Raw genomic sequence first — 16,284 nt, 5'->3', positions numbered from 1 at the left:
CTTTGTATTACATAATCATTGAACAGTTTTCTTTTAAACTACTTTTTTTTATAAAAGGTTAATCTACATCTACTTCTATACTACAGACCCTCCTCAAATAACTAATTGTCAACGGCTCAACGCATGTCAAAATCAAAACACAATCCTAACCTTCATCTTTATGAGATATAAATCTTTTCCCAAATTAATTAGTTAGTGGTTAACTCTACATTTGACTCGCATATTCATATACGGGTATTATTTTAACAACATTTTTTTAACTCTGAAAACAATAACTAACAATGCTCACATAGTTCCAACTTACTTGGATCCCATTTTCACATACTTACCGTAAACAAAAATCAAATTTTAAATATATATGTAAAGACAGATAGACATCTATATACGTATAGGTTTATATATATAAAATTTTGTGTTTACATCAGAAAGTCTTTCCACCTGTAAGCGAGTGAAAAGCATGTTGTAATTTATAAAAGCAAGTGGCCAGCGGAACAGATCACTTCATTTGGGCCCCACACTCTCAACCTTCAATTCCCCCTCTCCTTTATATCCTTCCATCCAACACTCTCTTCCTCTCAGGGCTCCAATTATCACCCTCCATATTCATTGATAATTACTCAGCTCTATATTTATATCTATATCCATATCGATTTTGAAATATTCTTAGAATTTGCCACTTTTAATGGCTTCGCCTCCAGACATGAGCAAGAATGTAAAACTCGAGCGCTACAACAGCTACATCCGACGCGTTAACAGCACGAAACTCTTAGCTGCATCATCCAAACTTTTATTCCGTGTTACCCTTTTAGTCGCCTTGATTTTGATATTCTTTTTTACATTCAACTATCCTCCGCTAGCTGAAAACTCTACTCCAGCTAGCGGAGCTCATCACAGCATCCATACCACGTCTCACCTCCTTTCATCCGCGTTTTATGGAAGTGGCGCGGCATGGGAGAAGGAGGTGAGGCGTTCCTCAACCCCCAGGCGCCCAAATGGATTCTCAATCCTGGTCACGGGCGCCGGTGGTTTTGTAGGGACACACTGTTCCCTCGCGTTGAAAAAACGCGGAGATGGTGTCCTGGGATTGGATAACTTCAATTCCTACTATGACCCGTCTTTAAAACGGGCCAGACAAAAGCTTTTGAAACAACACGAGATCTTCATTGTTGAAGGTGATTTAAATGATGGAGAGCTTTTAGCTAAGCTTTTCGACATTGTCCCATTTACACATATTCTTCATTTAGCCGCACAAGCTGGCGTGCGTTACGCTATGGAAAATCCACAATCTTACATCCATTCAAACATTGCTGGATTTGTTAACTTACTTGAAGTAGCAAAAAACGCTGACCCACAACCCGCAATTGTTTGGGCCTCTTCTAGCTCTGTTTACGGGCTAAATACCGAGAACCCATTTTCAGAATCACACCGCACAGACCAGCCCGCAAGTCTATATGCAGCCACAAAGAAAGCAGGGGAAGAAATTGCACATACTTACAATCATATTTATGGGCTTTCACTTACGGGTCTAAGGTTTTTCACAGTTTATGGGCCATGGGGCCGACCCGATATGGCTTACTTTTTTTTCACTAAAGATATATTGCAAGGGAAAGCTATTAATGTGTATCAAACACATGACGACAAAGAAGTGGCGCGTGACTTCACGTTCATCGACGATGTCGTGAAGGGGTGTTTGGGGGCATTGGACACGGCGGAGAAGAGTACCGGGAAAGGCGGAAAGAAGCGCGGTCCGGCGCAGTTGAGGATATATAATTTGGGGAACACGGCTCCGGTGACAGTTGGGAAATTGGTTTCAATATTGGAAAGTTTGTTAAGTGTCAAGGCTAAGAAGCATGTGATTAAGATGCCTCGAAACGGCGACGTTCCATTTACTCATGCTAATGTGAGTTTGGCTTATAAAGATTTCGGGTATAAACCCACTACCGATTTGTCAACCGGGTTGAGAAAGTTTGTTAAATGGTATGTAAGTTATTACGGTATTCAACCGAAGGTAAAAGGGTCAAACGACTCGGTGTGATCCCGTTATGTCTTCTTTGATGTTTTCTCTTCTTTTTTCTATCATTTTTCCACACTTATAATTTTCATTAAATCCGTCGGATGATGTATATCAAGTAAAATGAAGATGGTTGAAGTCGTCTGGTTTTCAAGAACAAAGAAGTGATCAATTAAATTAGAAGATGGATTTTGGAGCTTCAAGGAAGAAGAAATCAAGAAAGTGAACTTGGATATTGTTGTATCATAGTTTAAACTTAGTTTTTTCGTATAAATATATGTATACATACAACATATCGTAACATAAAGAAATATATGGAAATGAAGGTGAGGAAATGTAGATCTGAGAAGTGGAGGGTTAAAATTATAATTTTATTATTGATTAGATGTAAATTTGAACATAATTGATTTTGTACCCAAAAAGCATAGGGTGAAGATCAAGTTGTTAAATTTTTGAAATTTAAAGAAAAAGTTTGGCATTGATGTTTCTTTTCTTTTGGGTAAATAATGTTTCCATTTCCATTTAATTAAGTTTGTTAAAACGTCATTGCTAATTGTAATGATTGGAATATAAGCTTTAGAAGATGCCTTCAATGATTGAGGAGGGGGTGCGTTGTCTATAAACAAAAGTTATGTGACCAATTTAGAGAAAACATGTGTTCCGTTTTACTGTTAATTCGAGGTTGACAGTGTTTTGTGTCGGTGGACAAAAAGAGGATGGCAAATTACTCTTTTACAATTTCATATGTACTATGTTCTACTTTTTGAATGCTCTTACTTTGATGTCGATTCTATCATTGTACCATCATTATTGCACAAGATACCACCCACCTAAAATAAAACTTTTTAAAATATAAGAAATTGGAGAGTAAATCGGGACAGACTTCCGACTTTATTTCAATTCAATAAAAGGAGGATTACAATGAGCTCTTTATCTTGTGTTAGGTGTAATCTTGCTGAATCTCTTGATCATATTCTCACGGCATGTCCCTTTACCATGGAGGTTTGGGATTTGATTGGATCTTGGTGTAAGGTAAACCCGCTTTATGCTTTTCATGTCCATGACTTATACAGCTTTCATTATTCCCGAGCCGGGGATAAAAATTGGAAGAAAATGCTCAATGCCATTATTCTTATTGTTATTTGGAGTCTTTGGAAATCAAGGAATAATGTGGTGCATAATATGGTATTTTCTATACCTCATATGATCTTTGAAGAGATTAGATTCATGGTGTTTTTATGGATTCCAAATAAAGCTAGAAAAGTGGAGTTAGATTGGGATAGTTGGTGTAGTAAGACATGTATTTCTTGATTGGTTTTACGTTTATTCTCTTGTTTGTTTATGTATCTTTCTTTATGCTAGCTTGCTAATTTTGAGTTATTAATAATACTTTACTTTCGCCGTTAAAAAAAAACTATATATTTAGGGGATCATTATTTCAAAGTTTTTTAATAAGTACATAGTAAGAACTTATAAATTATGTATTGGATCATATTTTTAAACTTTATTGATATGTGAAATGTTATTAAAATGTATGTTGTAGAATTATTTTTTTTTTCCAAACTTTATATATAGTTGTTTGTTCACATGTGAACATAAACACATTTATAAGTTGCACACAAACTATTTTGAACAAAAATTAGCATTTCAAGAAATAAAAAGACATGACATCCACGTAAACTTATTAAAAAAATAATGCTAATGACAATCCGATGCAAAGAAACATTGGACTTATAGATGAATTTTCAGATCGTGAGTTATGCCTTTAACTTTTGTAGGAATTTTCAACCTATTAAACGTTTATTTTAGCTTATATAATGGCCGTTTTTAAAAATTAATTATTATTGATGTTTTTTACTTTTAGTTTTATTTCTATTAATGAAATGTACTTTGAGCTCAATAAAATGTAATTATTTAAGTTAATATAATGTGTAGTTCAATATGTTACTAGTTTGTTGATGCGGCAGGTATTTTCGAACAAATTATGCTCGACTAGTTTGTTAATACGGCCAGTATGTTTGAACATATTCACAATACTATCAGCGATGGTCTTATATATGTCTAATCTTAACTTAATTAAGTTTCTTAAGTAACCAACCAATCTGTTTATATGTAAAAAACGAAAAAAGAAAACGAATACGAAAACGTATCTCTGAACATTGATATGACTATTCTAGCCTCAGTTGTTCTAGACATATTAGTTGGATAATAATGTAATAATATGAAGAAATAAAAAATTAAAAAGATATCTTGTTTGTGCATTTATATAAGTGTGGGTTCTTGTTATATAGTAACATGGTGGTGTCCCAGCGTTGCATCATTCTATTACATTTTTTATATTTTGGTTTCTGCTCTTTTATCCAAATTCTAGCTTAATTTGTAAAATAATGATTAAATGTTATTTGAATAATTAGTTTTAATGCTACAAATACATATGTCACTTTTAATTTTGAGTAGTACTATCTAATATCTATTGTTTAGGCAATTAAACGAATAAGAGGTTGTTTAATAAAATGGAAATGATGATAATGTACTTACTTTTAAGGATTGTCTAACAATCTTTTAAGGCAAAAGTTAAAAACAAATATGATAAGTTGAGAGGAACTATCAGATTGTACAACGTGTTCTTGTAGTTGTATGTCAAATATATATGTCAACATCTAAATCTTGTCCAAAATGCATTCAACTTGCAATTGAATTTATGAAGAAGTTTCCAGGAAACGCTCGCCGACACTCTGTTTTGTCTGTCCTGATATTGACTAATATTTACCCACATTCTATTTTTATAACAATGATTTAGGCATCAACATGATGTTGCGGGCCGGAACTCGTTTTTCCTATCACATATTAATTTATTGTAAAAAAATAAAAGGAATAGTTTAATGTTCTCTATTACGAGTTTTGATTCTTAATATTCGACCGTATATGATAAAATTAAGATGTAGATAAACCTTATATTTATCAAAGTAGTATGGCTTAAAGATATTTATGTGACAGAGGTAATTAACATGGATATATACATATACATAATTATAAAATTTCCATACATACTTTTCTAATAATCATATATCAAAATAGCACAGCAGTTATTTTTGCTTAACCCTTATGTTAACTTTTTATATACATTGTCACAAACATCTACAAACTATAACAATTAGCAATCATTTGAGATATGTGTAAAATATACTGAAACTATAATAACTATTTCTACACCTTTATAAAAATTATCTCACATTTATTTATAAAAAGTGTTCCACAATAGTTACTTTAAGCAAATTGCCTTTAAGGATGGATGGAGTGATCACTCTCCATCCCTCTCATCCCTCTCATCACTCTCCAATTATCTAATCAAATACTTCACCTCATTTCAACCTTTTAACATTTTTTCCAACCTTTTTTAGTGGCAACCATCACTTTCAACCCTTTCTTTACATTTTAATACATTATCATCAACAATTATAAACTTTACATAATTAACCCTTTTAGTTATAACTCAACAAATATATAAAGAAAAACACATACATTTCTATAGCGATAAAAATTTAAAGACGCGAAACATAAAATAAAATAAAACCACATACATTTTATTAGGAATAAAATAAAAACTACACAAATAAATCAGCAATCGGCATTGGTTGAGCCGACGGGTCGTCAAGATGGGCTAAATTTTGTCTCCCAACGTGCTCTGTAAGATCATATCGAAAACGATAATGGACATCTAGCGCTTTGTTAGTTGCTCTTTAATAATATAATTTCCACAGTTCTAAAAAAATAGTATGGAAAAAATTGAAAGCATAATTGTGTATACATGTCTTGACCATAGTGAACATCATTGCCAATGCGTTTTCAAGAGTCTAGAAAACATTTATATTTTAGGCCACAAAGTATTGAAGGTTAATTCTTGATAAAGTGAATGTTTAATTATGTCGATTAAGCTAGCAAGTTATTAATGATTTATATGAGATAAATACTTTAACAAACTAAGAGAAGCAAATAGAATAAAGAATCGTTTATGGCTATACGTACAATAAATCTTTAGGCGTAACAAATTATTAATATTTTTTTTTAATAGCAAAAGTGAATTTTATTGATCAACAAAACTATCAAGGAGCTAGAAAGAGTAGAAAAGTAATACAACTTAAGACAAGCTAGGTCTATTACACTAACTACTCCAATCAATCTTCAATCTGTTTGCTCTTGTTCTAATCTACAAGAACGCCAAAGATTGTATCTCTTCAAATAGTAATTCAGGAGAGTTGAAAACGTTAGGCGTAACACCAAATACAACTTAGGCGTAACAATTGATCCCTAATAATCCGCTACACATCCTCTCCTTTCTTCCCCCCTCCTTTCAACCCGGTCCCAAAGCAACCCTCTTTGGCTTTTTGTTCATTTTGGCCCTATGCCCCTATCCGCAAGCAAACCAAACTGGACCTCTTTAAGGGTTTTGAGTCACCAAAGTGTTACAAACCGTGACAAAAAAACAATCTTCCATGGAAGTCGTTTAAAACTAGAAATCTATTGAAAATGTTCATATAATTAATCTTAAAGGGGATTAATTGGGAAAATGGCTTTCAACTTTAAAAAAAAAAAAGAAAAAGAAAATGGCTTTCACTGACAATATTTTGTTAGGCTGTTAGCCTTAATTTGAATCTATATATAGTTTTAACCTCAAACAGCTTATTTTTCAAGCTAAGACTTGTTACGTTGGTTTTATTTATCATCTTTACTTTCTTCTTTTTGCTTTATATTCATTCTCAAAATGTTGCTATTCCAATGGCAATATTTTCATTTTCTGGTTTCGATTATATATTATCAAATTATCAATATCAATTGATACGGACCATTCATAATAGACCCGCATCAGAGGTAATTAACATGGATATATACATATGCATAATTATAAATTTTCCATAAATACTTTTCTTTATAAAAACTATCTCACGTTTATTTTTAAAAAAGGTTACACAATAGTTACTAGCAAATTGCCTTTAATGAACACGCTATTAAAAAGTTAATTAAAATTGACCTAAATTGTCCTTAATAAACTAATTTAAATCATAAATCTTTATCTTAAGAATTTATATATTAAGCTTTTATCTTTTAAATAATTTCAACTATCACATTTACATCAACCTATACCACGAGACATCTCCACCACCACCAATAATCGTTGTCATAACCACCTGTCATTAACACCACTAGACCACGGGCAATATAGTAGTATGTAAAAAATTGAAAGCATAATTGTGTATACATTTCTTGACCATAGTGAACATCATTGCCAATGAGTGTTCAACAGTCTAGAAAACATTTATATTTTAGGCTACAAAATATGGAAGGTTAATTTTTGATAAAGTGAATGTTTAATTATGTCGATTAAGCTAGCAAATTATTAATGAATTATGAGATAAATACTTTAACAAATTAAGAGAATGCAAATAGAATAAAGAAGGGTTTATGGCTATACAATAAATCTTTAGGCGTAATTTTTTTTTTTTAACAGCAAAAGTGAATTTTATTGATCAGCAAAACTAGTAAGGAGCTAGTTGATTAACAAGTACACGACATATATATATATATATATATATATAAAGAGTAGAAAAGTAATACAACTTAGCCACTTAGGACATGTTAGTGAGGACATGTTAGGTCTATTACACCAACCACTCCAATCAACCTCCAAATTGTTTGCTCTTGTTCTAATCCATAAGAACGTCAAAGATTGTATCTCTTTAAATAGTAATTCAGGAGAATTATAAATGTTAGTTGTAACACCAAATACAACATAGGCGTAACAAGTGATCTCTAATAGTCCGCTACCCCCCCCCCCCTCCCCTCTCCTTTCATCCCGGACCCAAACCGGTCAAGAAACCCTCTTTGGCTTTCGTTCATTTTGGCCATATGCCCCTATCCACAAGCAAACCAAACCGAAACTCTTTAAGGGTTTTAAGACACTAAAGGGTTACAAGCAATGACAAAAAACAATCTTCCATAGAAGTCGTTTAAAGGGGGTGTTTGGCCTAGCTTTTATAAAATGGCTTAGCTTTTATAAAATGGCTTATGCTTATAAAATATAAGTAGCTTATGGCTTTTTTGCTTTAAGTTTATAAGCTTTTTTGTAATGTTTGGATTAGCTTATGACTTTTGAAAGGAAAATGAAGGGAAATAAGCTAAAAAGCTTGGCAAAAATGGCTTCTCAAAAATGGCTTATATAAGCTAATAAGCCTAAGCAAATAAGCCCACACAAAGACTAAAAAGTAGCTTATTTTACTTTCATAAGCAAATAAGGAAAAAAGTCATGAAAATAAGCTAACCCAAACACCCCCAAAAATGGAACTCTATTGAAATTGTTCATATAATTAATCTTGTAGGGGATTAATTGGACATAAAGAAACATTTCATTGGGTGAATGTTTAAGCACCAGGACAGAAAATGGCTTTCACATACAATATTTTGTTAGCCTTTGATTCTATATATAGTTTTAACCTCAAAGAGCTTATTTTTCAAGCCAAGACTTATTACGTTGGTTTTATTTATCATCTTTACTTTTTCCTTTTTGCCTTGTATTCATTTGCAAAATGTTGCCATCCAAATGGACGTTTCGATTATAAATTATATCATATCAATTGATACGGACCATTCATAATAGACCCGCACCAGAGTAAAGCTAATTGTAAATGTCACTCCAAAGAACTATTGCAGATTTTAAAAAAAAAAAAGAAAAAAAAATACCTAGACTTAAAAAACATCTAACCAATTCTGTAAGATTATAATTACCCCCACAGTGGCCCCACTCTATATGAAGCTACCGTTCTCCTTGGCCATAACTATGTTAGACATAGTTGGCACCCTTTTTTGGCTCCAAGCGCCCACTCCGAGTTCATTGATCGCGGCCATGTTGCTCACGGTTGACATACCCTCTTTTTTACGGTTCAAGCCACCGCTCCATACACCCCAGGGTAAAAGCTACCGCTCTCAGCACATTGATCACGGCCATGTTTGTCAAAGCTTACGTACCCTCTTTTCAGGGTTCAAGCCACCACCCTATACACTCCGGGGTACAAGCCACCAATTCATAGACTCCATAGAATACCACTCAATGTGTTCGAAACATGAAAGGTTGTACGGACTAATAACAATTAAAACCCATCCCATAAGTGGCTTGCATTAAACTGTAATCTAGATGTAAATAACATACAAATCTATCAGTAATACAGTAATATCATGTAACTTCTTGCTCACTGCAAGAGTACTCCTATATAAGCTAAAACAGAGACAATCAATAGAAGAAATGCATTATGTAAAAGCAAGTTCATAGGTACCATAAACATGAAAAAGATTTAGAACAGTAATCCATAAATCCTAGTAAAATGTCATAAGCCTGGGCATATGAACAATAAGATTATCTTATAACCAGCAGCATAGCTTAGTATCGGTCGTTTCCACGATCATTATCACCAAAACTACGATTGAAACCACCGCCACCACCCCCACCAAACCCACCAGTACGTGGTGCACGCTCTGTGGCTAAACTAACACGAACAGACCTCCCATTCAGATCCTGAATATAAATACCAATAATTAAATACATGTAATAATCTAGGATCAGACAAACAAAAGACTAATAGTTCAAATGTCCAGGAAAAGTTCAATATCAAACCTGGCCATCCATAGCTTTCATAGCCTCATTTGCACAGTCCTCGCTAGAATAGCTCACAAACCCAAACCCCCTTGACCTTCCAGACTCTCTGTCGGTGATTACTCTTGCTAGATCATAGGAATCCCAAAACAAAGTTAAGTGATGCAAGAAAGATGAAAATCAATAACACCCATAAACCAATAGAACAAGATAAACATAACACACAACTTATTTCTTCCACTTTTTGTGATTATAATTGCCAAATCTACCAAATCTTGAAGTATAGATGCATATACAATAATACAAATACTAAAAACCCGAGTTACTCTTACCTTCAACAACATCTCCGAAGCCAGAAAATGCTTCCTTTAGAGAGTGATCATCAGTCTGATAAGAAAGACCTGCAAATTCACATATAATAAATCACCATATAAATGAAAAATCACAAGAAAGTTAAGTTGCTCAGAGAACATACCACCAACAAATAGTTTTGAAGACATGCAGCGAATAGCATTGTACATAGATGGTCCAGTAATGTTCCCATTGGATACAGCGGTCTGGGAAATGGATTGCTTCATAAGGTTTCCGATTCTGTTGTAGAAAGCCATCTTAATAGTTCAAGATTAAGACCTGTGATAATAGACTTCAAATATCAGTAAAAACATCCTATCACCTTTAACGAAATCATAAATACAAAAGAATATGCCGAATCATCATGCTAGTAACCAAACAAAGCTGCCGAGCTTACTAAAAAAAGATAAATACACAAGCTACGTCATCCCAAAAACTTTAATCTACTTCTACGAACTAAGATACTAAATGACACCCTTTACGTAAGGCATATATATTTTCAGCTTTTTCAATAACTGCCCCGAACTGACTGGTTGTTTGATTGGGATTATCCTGGGGGTGACATACTTGGATTAGCCGAGTATAAACTAAGTAACTTGTTCTCGGGACTCAATGAAAAGGCAAACAACACAAATGAACAAAAATCTAAATAATTTCGCCAGTTTAAAAACAATACTTCATTTTTAATCGCTGTGAACCTTCTAATTTAAACGTGCATATAATATTTACTTTACGAAATCCAGTCTAAAGCCGGTTGAAAATGGATAAGAGAATGTAACATAATATCTATTTAGAAAATATTTTATATAATATAATTAGCAAAACATAATTAGGAGGATTAATCATTTCCCTTAGTTTTAGGCTAGCTTATATCTATATATACACAACAAACAAATACAACTATATGGCAACAACAATTCAAAAATTAGATTAACAGCCATGGGCGGCCCTGGAAAGTTTCCTGGGCCCATTTTTTTAAAACAATACCAAATGTTTAGAAATCTTTGTATATATTTACAAATACATAACTGAAAAAGCCTCTCTTTTTTTTCAGTGATGGGTCTTTTTTCCCTGGTTTGTAATGCGCACTTAAATCCTTAAGACAACAGCTAAAAGAGAACTAAGCCAGTAATAAACAAATACAACCACACGAAAAGAAGATATGAACACATAACTAAGATTATAATGTTAAAAGCCATATATGTGTGATCCATATATAACTACTTAGAAAAGTAAAATAAAAACTTATACACATAAACATAGATGCAAGTGATAAATAAAAACATAAATCATGAAGTGACTACAGTAAGCTACTATATATTGTATGTAAAAGTAAATAAAAACGAAGTACCTGAATATTGAGAGAAAAGAAAGAAAAATAAAGTAAGGGTTTAATGAAAGGAAGAGAGGAAACGGCTAGGGTTTATGCCACACATACACTGTTCTGAAAATGAGGTTTTAACATGGAAATTTCAATGCATATAAAATGGTAGTGGGCTTTCAAGGGCTTGCAATGGATGATTGGGCTGTTCGTCTTATCCAATTGTTTAAATTAGCACACGTGTGGATGCCGTCAAATTTGGACTTTTAACAAAGACCCTAATAGTAAAATATATCATCCTAATAAATAATCTAATCTTCTTTTTTCATTTTATTTTTTTTCAAAAAAGCTACAAAATCAGTGAAACCTCACCATAAAATTTTATACGTATCCTAAACAATGAATGTTGATTATGAACCGTTACAAGTATTATAATAAATAATCTAATACTCGTAGTCTTTTTGAAACCATAAAACATGCCCAGTGTAATTCTTTTATTCTCTTTCTTCGTCTTATCTTTTAATTTTACTAATTAAGATGATTTTTAGTAGTATTTATCATTTTCCATTAACAATTATATCATCTAAGAAGACCTTTATTACACTAAAATGCATGAGGTGAGAATGAACCCTTTCTTCATTTCAATTTTAAAAAATGTATTTTAATTATATACTCATAAAAATGAACTATAAAAGCCATGGATTAAATATAGATTTGGGTGTGATGGAGTTAATGACATTAAACAAGAAGCAAAACCCAGAGAGCTCAATTCCAAAGGGGTTTTCTTATGGGGTGTTTGGTCGTAGAATATTTTTGATGGAATTGGAATTTGTCATTAGTCAATAGAATTGAAATTTGATGGAATTAAAATCTGAAAATTTTGAAATCTATGTTGTATTTGGTTGACAGAATTCCATTGGAATTCAAAACATTACATGCGTTTTGTGATGGAATTCTAAATTCCAAGATTTAAAGAATTTGATGAAAAATATTGAATTCTAATTCCATCAATTTATCCAACCAAACATGGTAAAGCTTGAAATTCAGATTACAATTCCAAGGAATCCCTTTTGGATTCTGCAAACCAAACGCCCCCTTAAGGATGGTGATTTCCTTAAGTTATTTCTCTAACTTGAATCAAGTTAAAGAAATCTTGACCGTTACATTAGATCATATTTAGATAATGACCCTTAATTATAATATAAAGGCCATAGTTATTCTAATTTGACCACTCAAGTCACTTAAGAGAATCTTTATTTTTTTTCCCTATCGATGGATGCACACATATAAACCTTCTCTACTATAAATTCATCATTTCTTTGGATGTTGGTGCTTGTTTGTCTAGGCACATTTCTATTTTGGGTATAGGGATTTTCTTTGAACATGTTGCTTTGCAATGAGGCAACAGTATTTATTAGTTTCCTATTCATATTGCGTACATGGTGCCATGGCAATTAGCGGCAATGAGGAATTAAAAGATTTCAATTTATAATGCACTAGAATTAAACCAACACGTTGTGCGAGATATCGGAAAAAATAAGTAACAAATACAATAAATGATAATAACATTATTAGTCATAATTTATGATAATATAAAAGCTAACTAATACAAACAATAATTAATATTTTATGAATATATATATATGATATATGTCAGATATTTAAAAACATAACTAATGAAACATAAATATTTTATAAGTCACAAAAAATCTTTCTTATAATATATAAATATTAAATTTAATATAATAAATATATTTTAAAAAAATAAACATAATATAAAAAACAATCTTAATTGATAAAAGATACTTATCATTGAATAATTGAAAAACATAGTATAATGTATATATACATATTTGTACTTATATAAAAAATATAAATATAAATATTAATATTAGGATTATGATTGATGATTATGATTAAAAATGATGATTAAGATGATACATGACAACATAAATATAACAATTTAAATGGAAAAAATGACATTTTGTTAAAAACTTAATGTGATAAAAACTAAAAATAACACCTAAGAAAAAACATATATATATATATATATTCCTTTAGTTATATAGAGACACTAATATTTTTAAAATAAAAAAATAGATAAATTATAAATATAATTTAATTATATTAGAATGAAGTAAAATATCTAAAATTAACTCAAACTAAAATTTTTTTTGTTAAGAATACTAATAACCTTAACTTTGTGATAAAAAAAATCCATATTATAAGTCTAAATAAATATAAATGGTCCATATTATAAGTCTAAATAAATATAAATGGTTTAATTTTTTTTACTATTAAATAATGATGATTAGGATAAATGATTAGTAATATTTTAAATGACATGGGATGCTTAAAAGTAAGAAATTAATGGAAATATGATACATAATGAAAAATCGTCATGACATTCTCTTATAATTGCTAACAAAGCAAAAAATTATCATTTCTTAGTTATATAAAGAGATTTGCGCATTGATTATATTTAATACTTGTTTGATCAATTAATCGCACTATGACTCAACCGGAGGTGTGAGCTGGGTTGTGGGTGTTAATCGGCGATTCCCTTACGGTCAGAGGGTCCGAGAGACTGCTTTACGCCGGATGGTTTGATGGCTAAGTCGATTCGTTCGACTTAGGATTTACTCGGAGGATGAATAAACCGTATGTTAGGATTTTGGAATTATGTAAAAGTCTTATTCGAAAGTCGAATAAGTTGTTAGGATTTATAAGTCGATTTGTGCTTGACTTAAGGGTTTAAGGATGATTAGAATACCTATGTCGTGAGGTTCCTCCTCTATTTATATAGAGGGTGGATAACTTGGAGAAGAGGGTAAGAGAATTAGGGTAAATCTCTTCCTCCTTTGTAAATATCTTGTTTTCTTCTTGAGGTGATTTGTGGTAATCTTGTAACCTAATTTTGTCCGAGTATATCGGAGCTTTAGTATATATCTTTAATAAGATTAATTGCGGAATAGATTATATCCGTCCTTTATTGTATATCTCATTGGAGCTCGGTATTTATTATCTTCGGAGCTCCGGGATGATCATATTAATCGGAGGTTAGGCTCCGTTATGGGTTTACTTGTACGAAGATAACTTCGTTCGCTGCTTCTGCTTCGGGTAGAGCTCCGTATGGATATATCATCAAGCCCCCAGTCTGATGGGAGGTTTTATCTGTAAAACATTGCATTAGACTTCTAGAAAAAAGAAAATTTATATAATCGTACCTTCGAGGCTTCGTTGAGGGTTCCCGAACTTGCTAGTTCTATAAATTGGTACTTCCGAGCTCCTATAGCGGAGGGTAACATTGTCTTTACATCTTGCCGCGTAACTGTCCCTTCGATGGTTTAATACTGACGCGCATATCCCGAGGGGGGACTTAATCGACGGCTAGGGTTACTTGTGCACCGTTTTTTCAAACCGTTAGTCATATCCCCTATTTATTCTTTTTGCTTTCTCAAGGGTTTCGTCTATCATTATTCCTTTCTCCGTTTCCTTTTTGATCATCCTTTTCTCCTTTTTGTTTCTTTATATCACCTTTCTGTTGTTATGGATCCCAACCGTTTTCGCATCATCATCACTATTTATTCTGAAGCAACGGAGGGCTATCTCGCCTGGTTTCGTCAATGTTTCTGCCGTTTTGATGATTCTGAAATTAGGGTTCTGGGCCGATCAGAATCCATTCTCGATGCACCCCCTGGCTTTTTCGGTATTTACACCGCTCCTTTTTCCGGTGGTAATCTTAGGTTTCCCTTTTCCCCTTGGTTATTAGGGCTACTTGATCCATGAACTGCATGTATCTGTGGTGCACCCTTTAGCGATCATCGTGATGGTGTCGTTTATTATTGTTTGTCAAGCGTTCGATCTAGAGCCTCGAATAAGTTTGTTCGGTTACTTCTTTAAGTTTGGTATTCGTGATGGGTGGGTTATGGTGGAGGAGAGACCAGGTAGGCTATTTTTTTGATATAGGGGATTCTGACATGCTAAACTGGAGGCCTGGGTTTTTGTTTTTTAGTGAGGAGTATGTCCATCCGATGTTTAGGGGTATATTGGATAGGAATCGGTTGGTGCCAAGGGTGTCATTTGGAGACAATGATCTGGCGTGACGTTCTTTAGATAATGAGTTGATCTGCCAAGTTCTTGTCACTCCCTTCTCATTGATTGCGTATCCCGACGTAATCTTATATCTCGCCGGGATTATATCATCATGGGAAGGATTTCCAGATATGCCGGTCCTGATCTGGTGTTACGAAGGTACTGTATCTGTCATTTTTTGTTTGCTCTTTAGTTACTGTGTTTGTTTATTTCTGATGGCCTTCTTTTTGTCTTTTGCAAAGTTGACCCTTAGGGATGCCATCATCATGAATCCCCGAGGAATGGTGGTTGGCAGGAGGCCCTTAGCTCTTTCTGATGGTGAGGGACCTTCGTTTGGTGGTGTACAGCTGCCATCTCCAAAAACACGAAGGGTTGGCGAGGGCCCTTTTGCTGCGGGAGGTGCTGTGGGTGATGAGACCCCTGTGATAATCCTGGATTCGCCTTTATGGGATGATGCTGATGCACCCCTTGTCCGTCAACCTACTGGTGCCTACGAAGGTGTGTCTTATGTGCTATGACCATATCCATTATGGAAGCAACAGAACTTGTAAAGATTTCTTGTTCCTTTCCCTGACAGCGGTATTGGCTTTACAAATGTCTTTGCTATCTCCTCCGTAGATAGGATCCCCGAAGGAGTTTTGCGGAGGTTGGCTATTGTTCTTTTATAGCCATTAATTCTGTAAACAGGAGATGATTCTTCTACTTGTGCCTCCTCAGCAGCTTCTATCCTCTTTGTATCTTTCTTTGTAGGGTCCGCCATTTAGCCATGGCCTTTTCTGCTATATCTCCTGCACTTTTCCAGTCAAGACATTTACTAACCAGGTCTGAATAACTGGATGGTTTGCTGAGGCATAGGTGTCGTAT

General features: G+C 33.3%; 2 protein-coding genes across 2 annotated transcripts; one reads left to right on the top strand and one right to left on the bottom strand.

The window, feature by feature from the left end:
* The first annotated feature begins 558 nt into the window (after positions 1–558).
* Positions 559–2,493, top strand: LOC122602982 (UDP-glucuronate 4-epimerase 6-like). Its single transcript, XM_043775596.1, has one exon. It carries the CDS (start codon positions 683–685, stop codon positions 2,033–2,035), a length of 1,353 nt encoding a protein of 450 aa, XP_043631531.1. The 5' UTR covers positions 559–682; the 3' UTR covers positions 2,036–2,493.
* A 6,795-nt stretch (positions 2,494–9,288) lies between these two features.
* On the bottom strand, positions 9,289–11,461 carry LOC122604058 (glycine-rich RNA-binding protein 4, mitochondrial). Its single transcript, XM_043776958.1, has 5 exons — positions 11,356–11,461; positions 10,129–10,283; positions 9,986–10,054; positions 9,675–9,781; positions 9,289–9,575 (listed from the first exon to the last, which is right to left on the bottom strand). Exons 2-5 carry the CDS (start codon positions 10,259–10,261, stop codon positions 9,441–9,443), a joined length of 444 nt encoding a protein of 147 aa, XP_043632893.1. The 5' UTR covers positions 10,262–10,283; positions 11,356–11,461; the 3' UTR covers positions 9,289–9,440.
* Positions 11,462–16,284: the final 4,823 nt, after the last annotated feature.

This window comes from Erigeron canadensis, chromosome 6 (genome assembly GCF_010389155.1).
Source record: "Erigeron canadensis isolate Cc75 chromosome 6, C_canadensis_v1, whole genome shotgun sequence".
Lineage (NCBI taxonomy): Eukaryota > Viridiplantae > Streptophyta > Magnoliopsida > Asterales > Asteraceae > Erigeron > Erigeron canadensis.
This window is presented reverse-complemented; position numbering and strand designations above follow the sequence as displayed.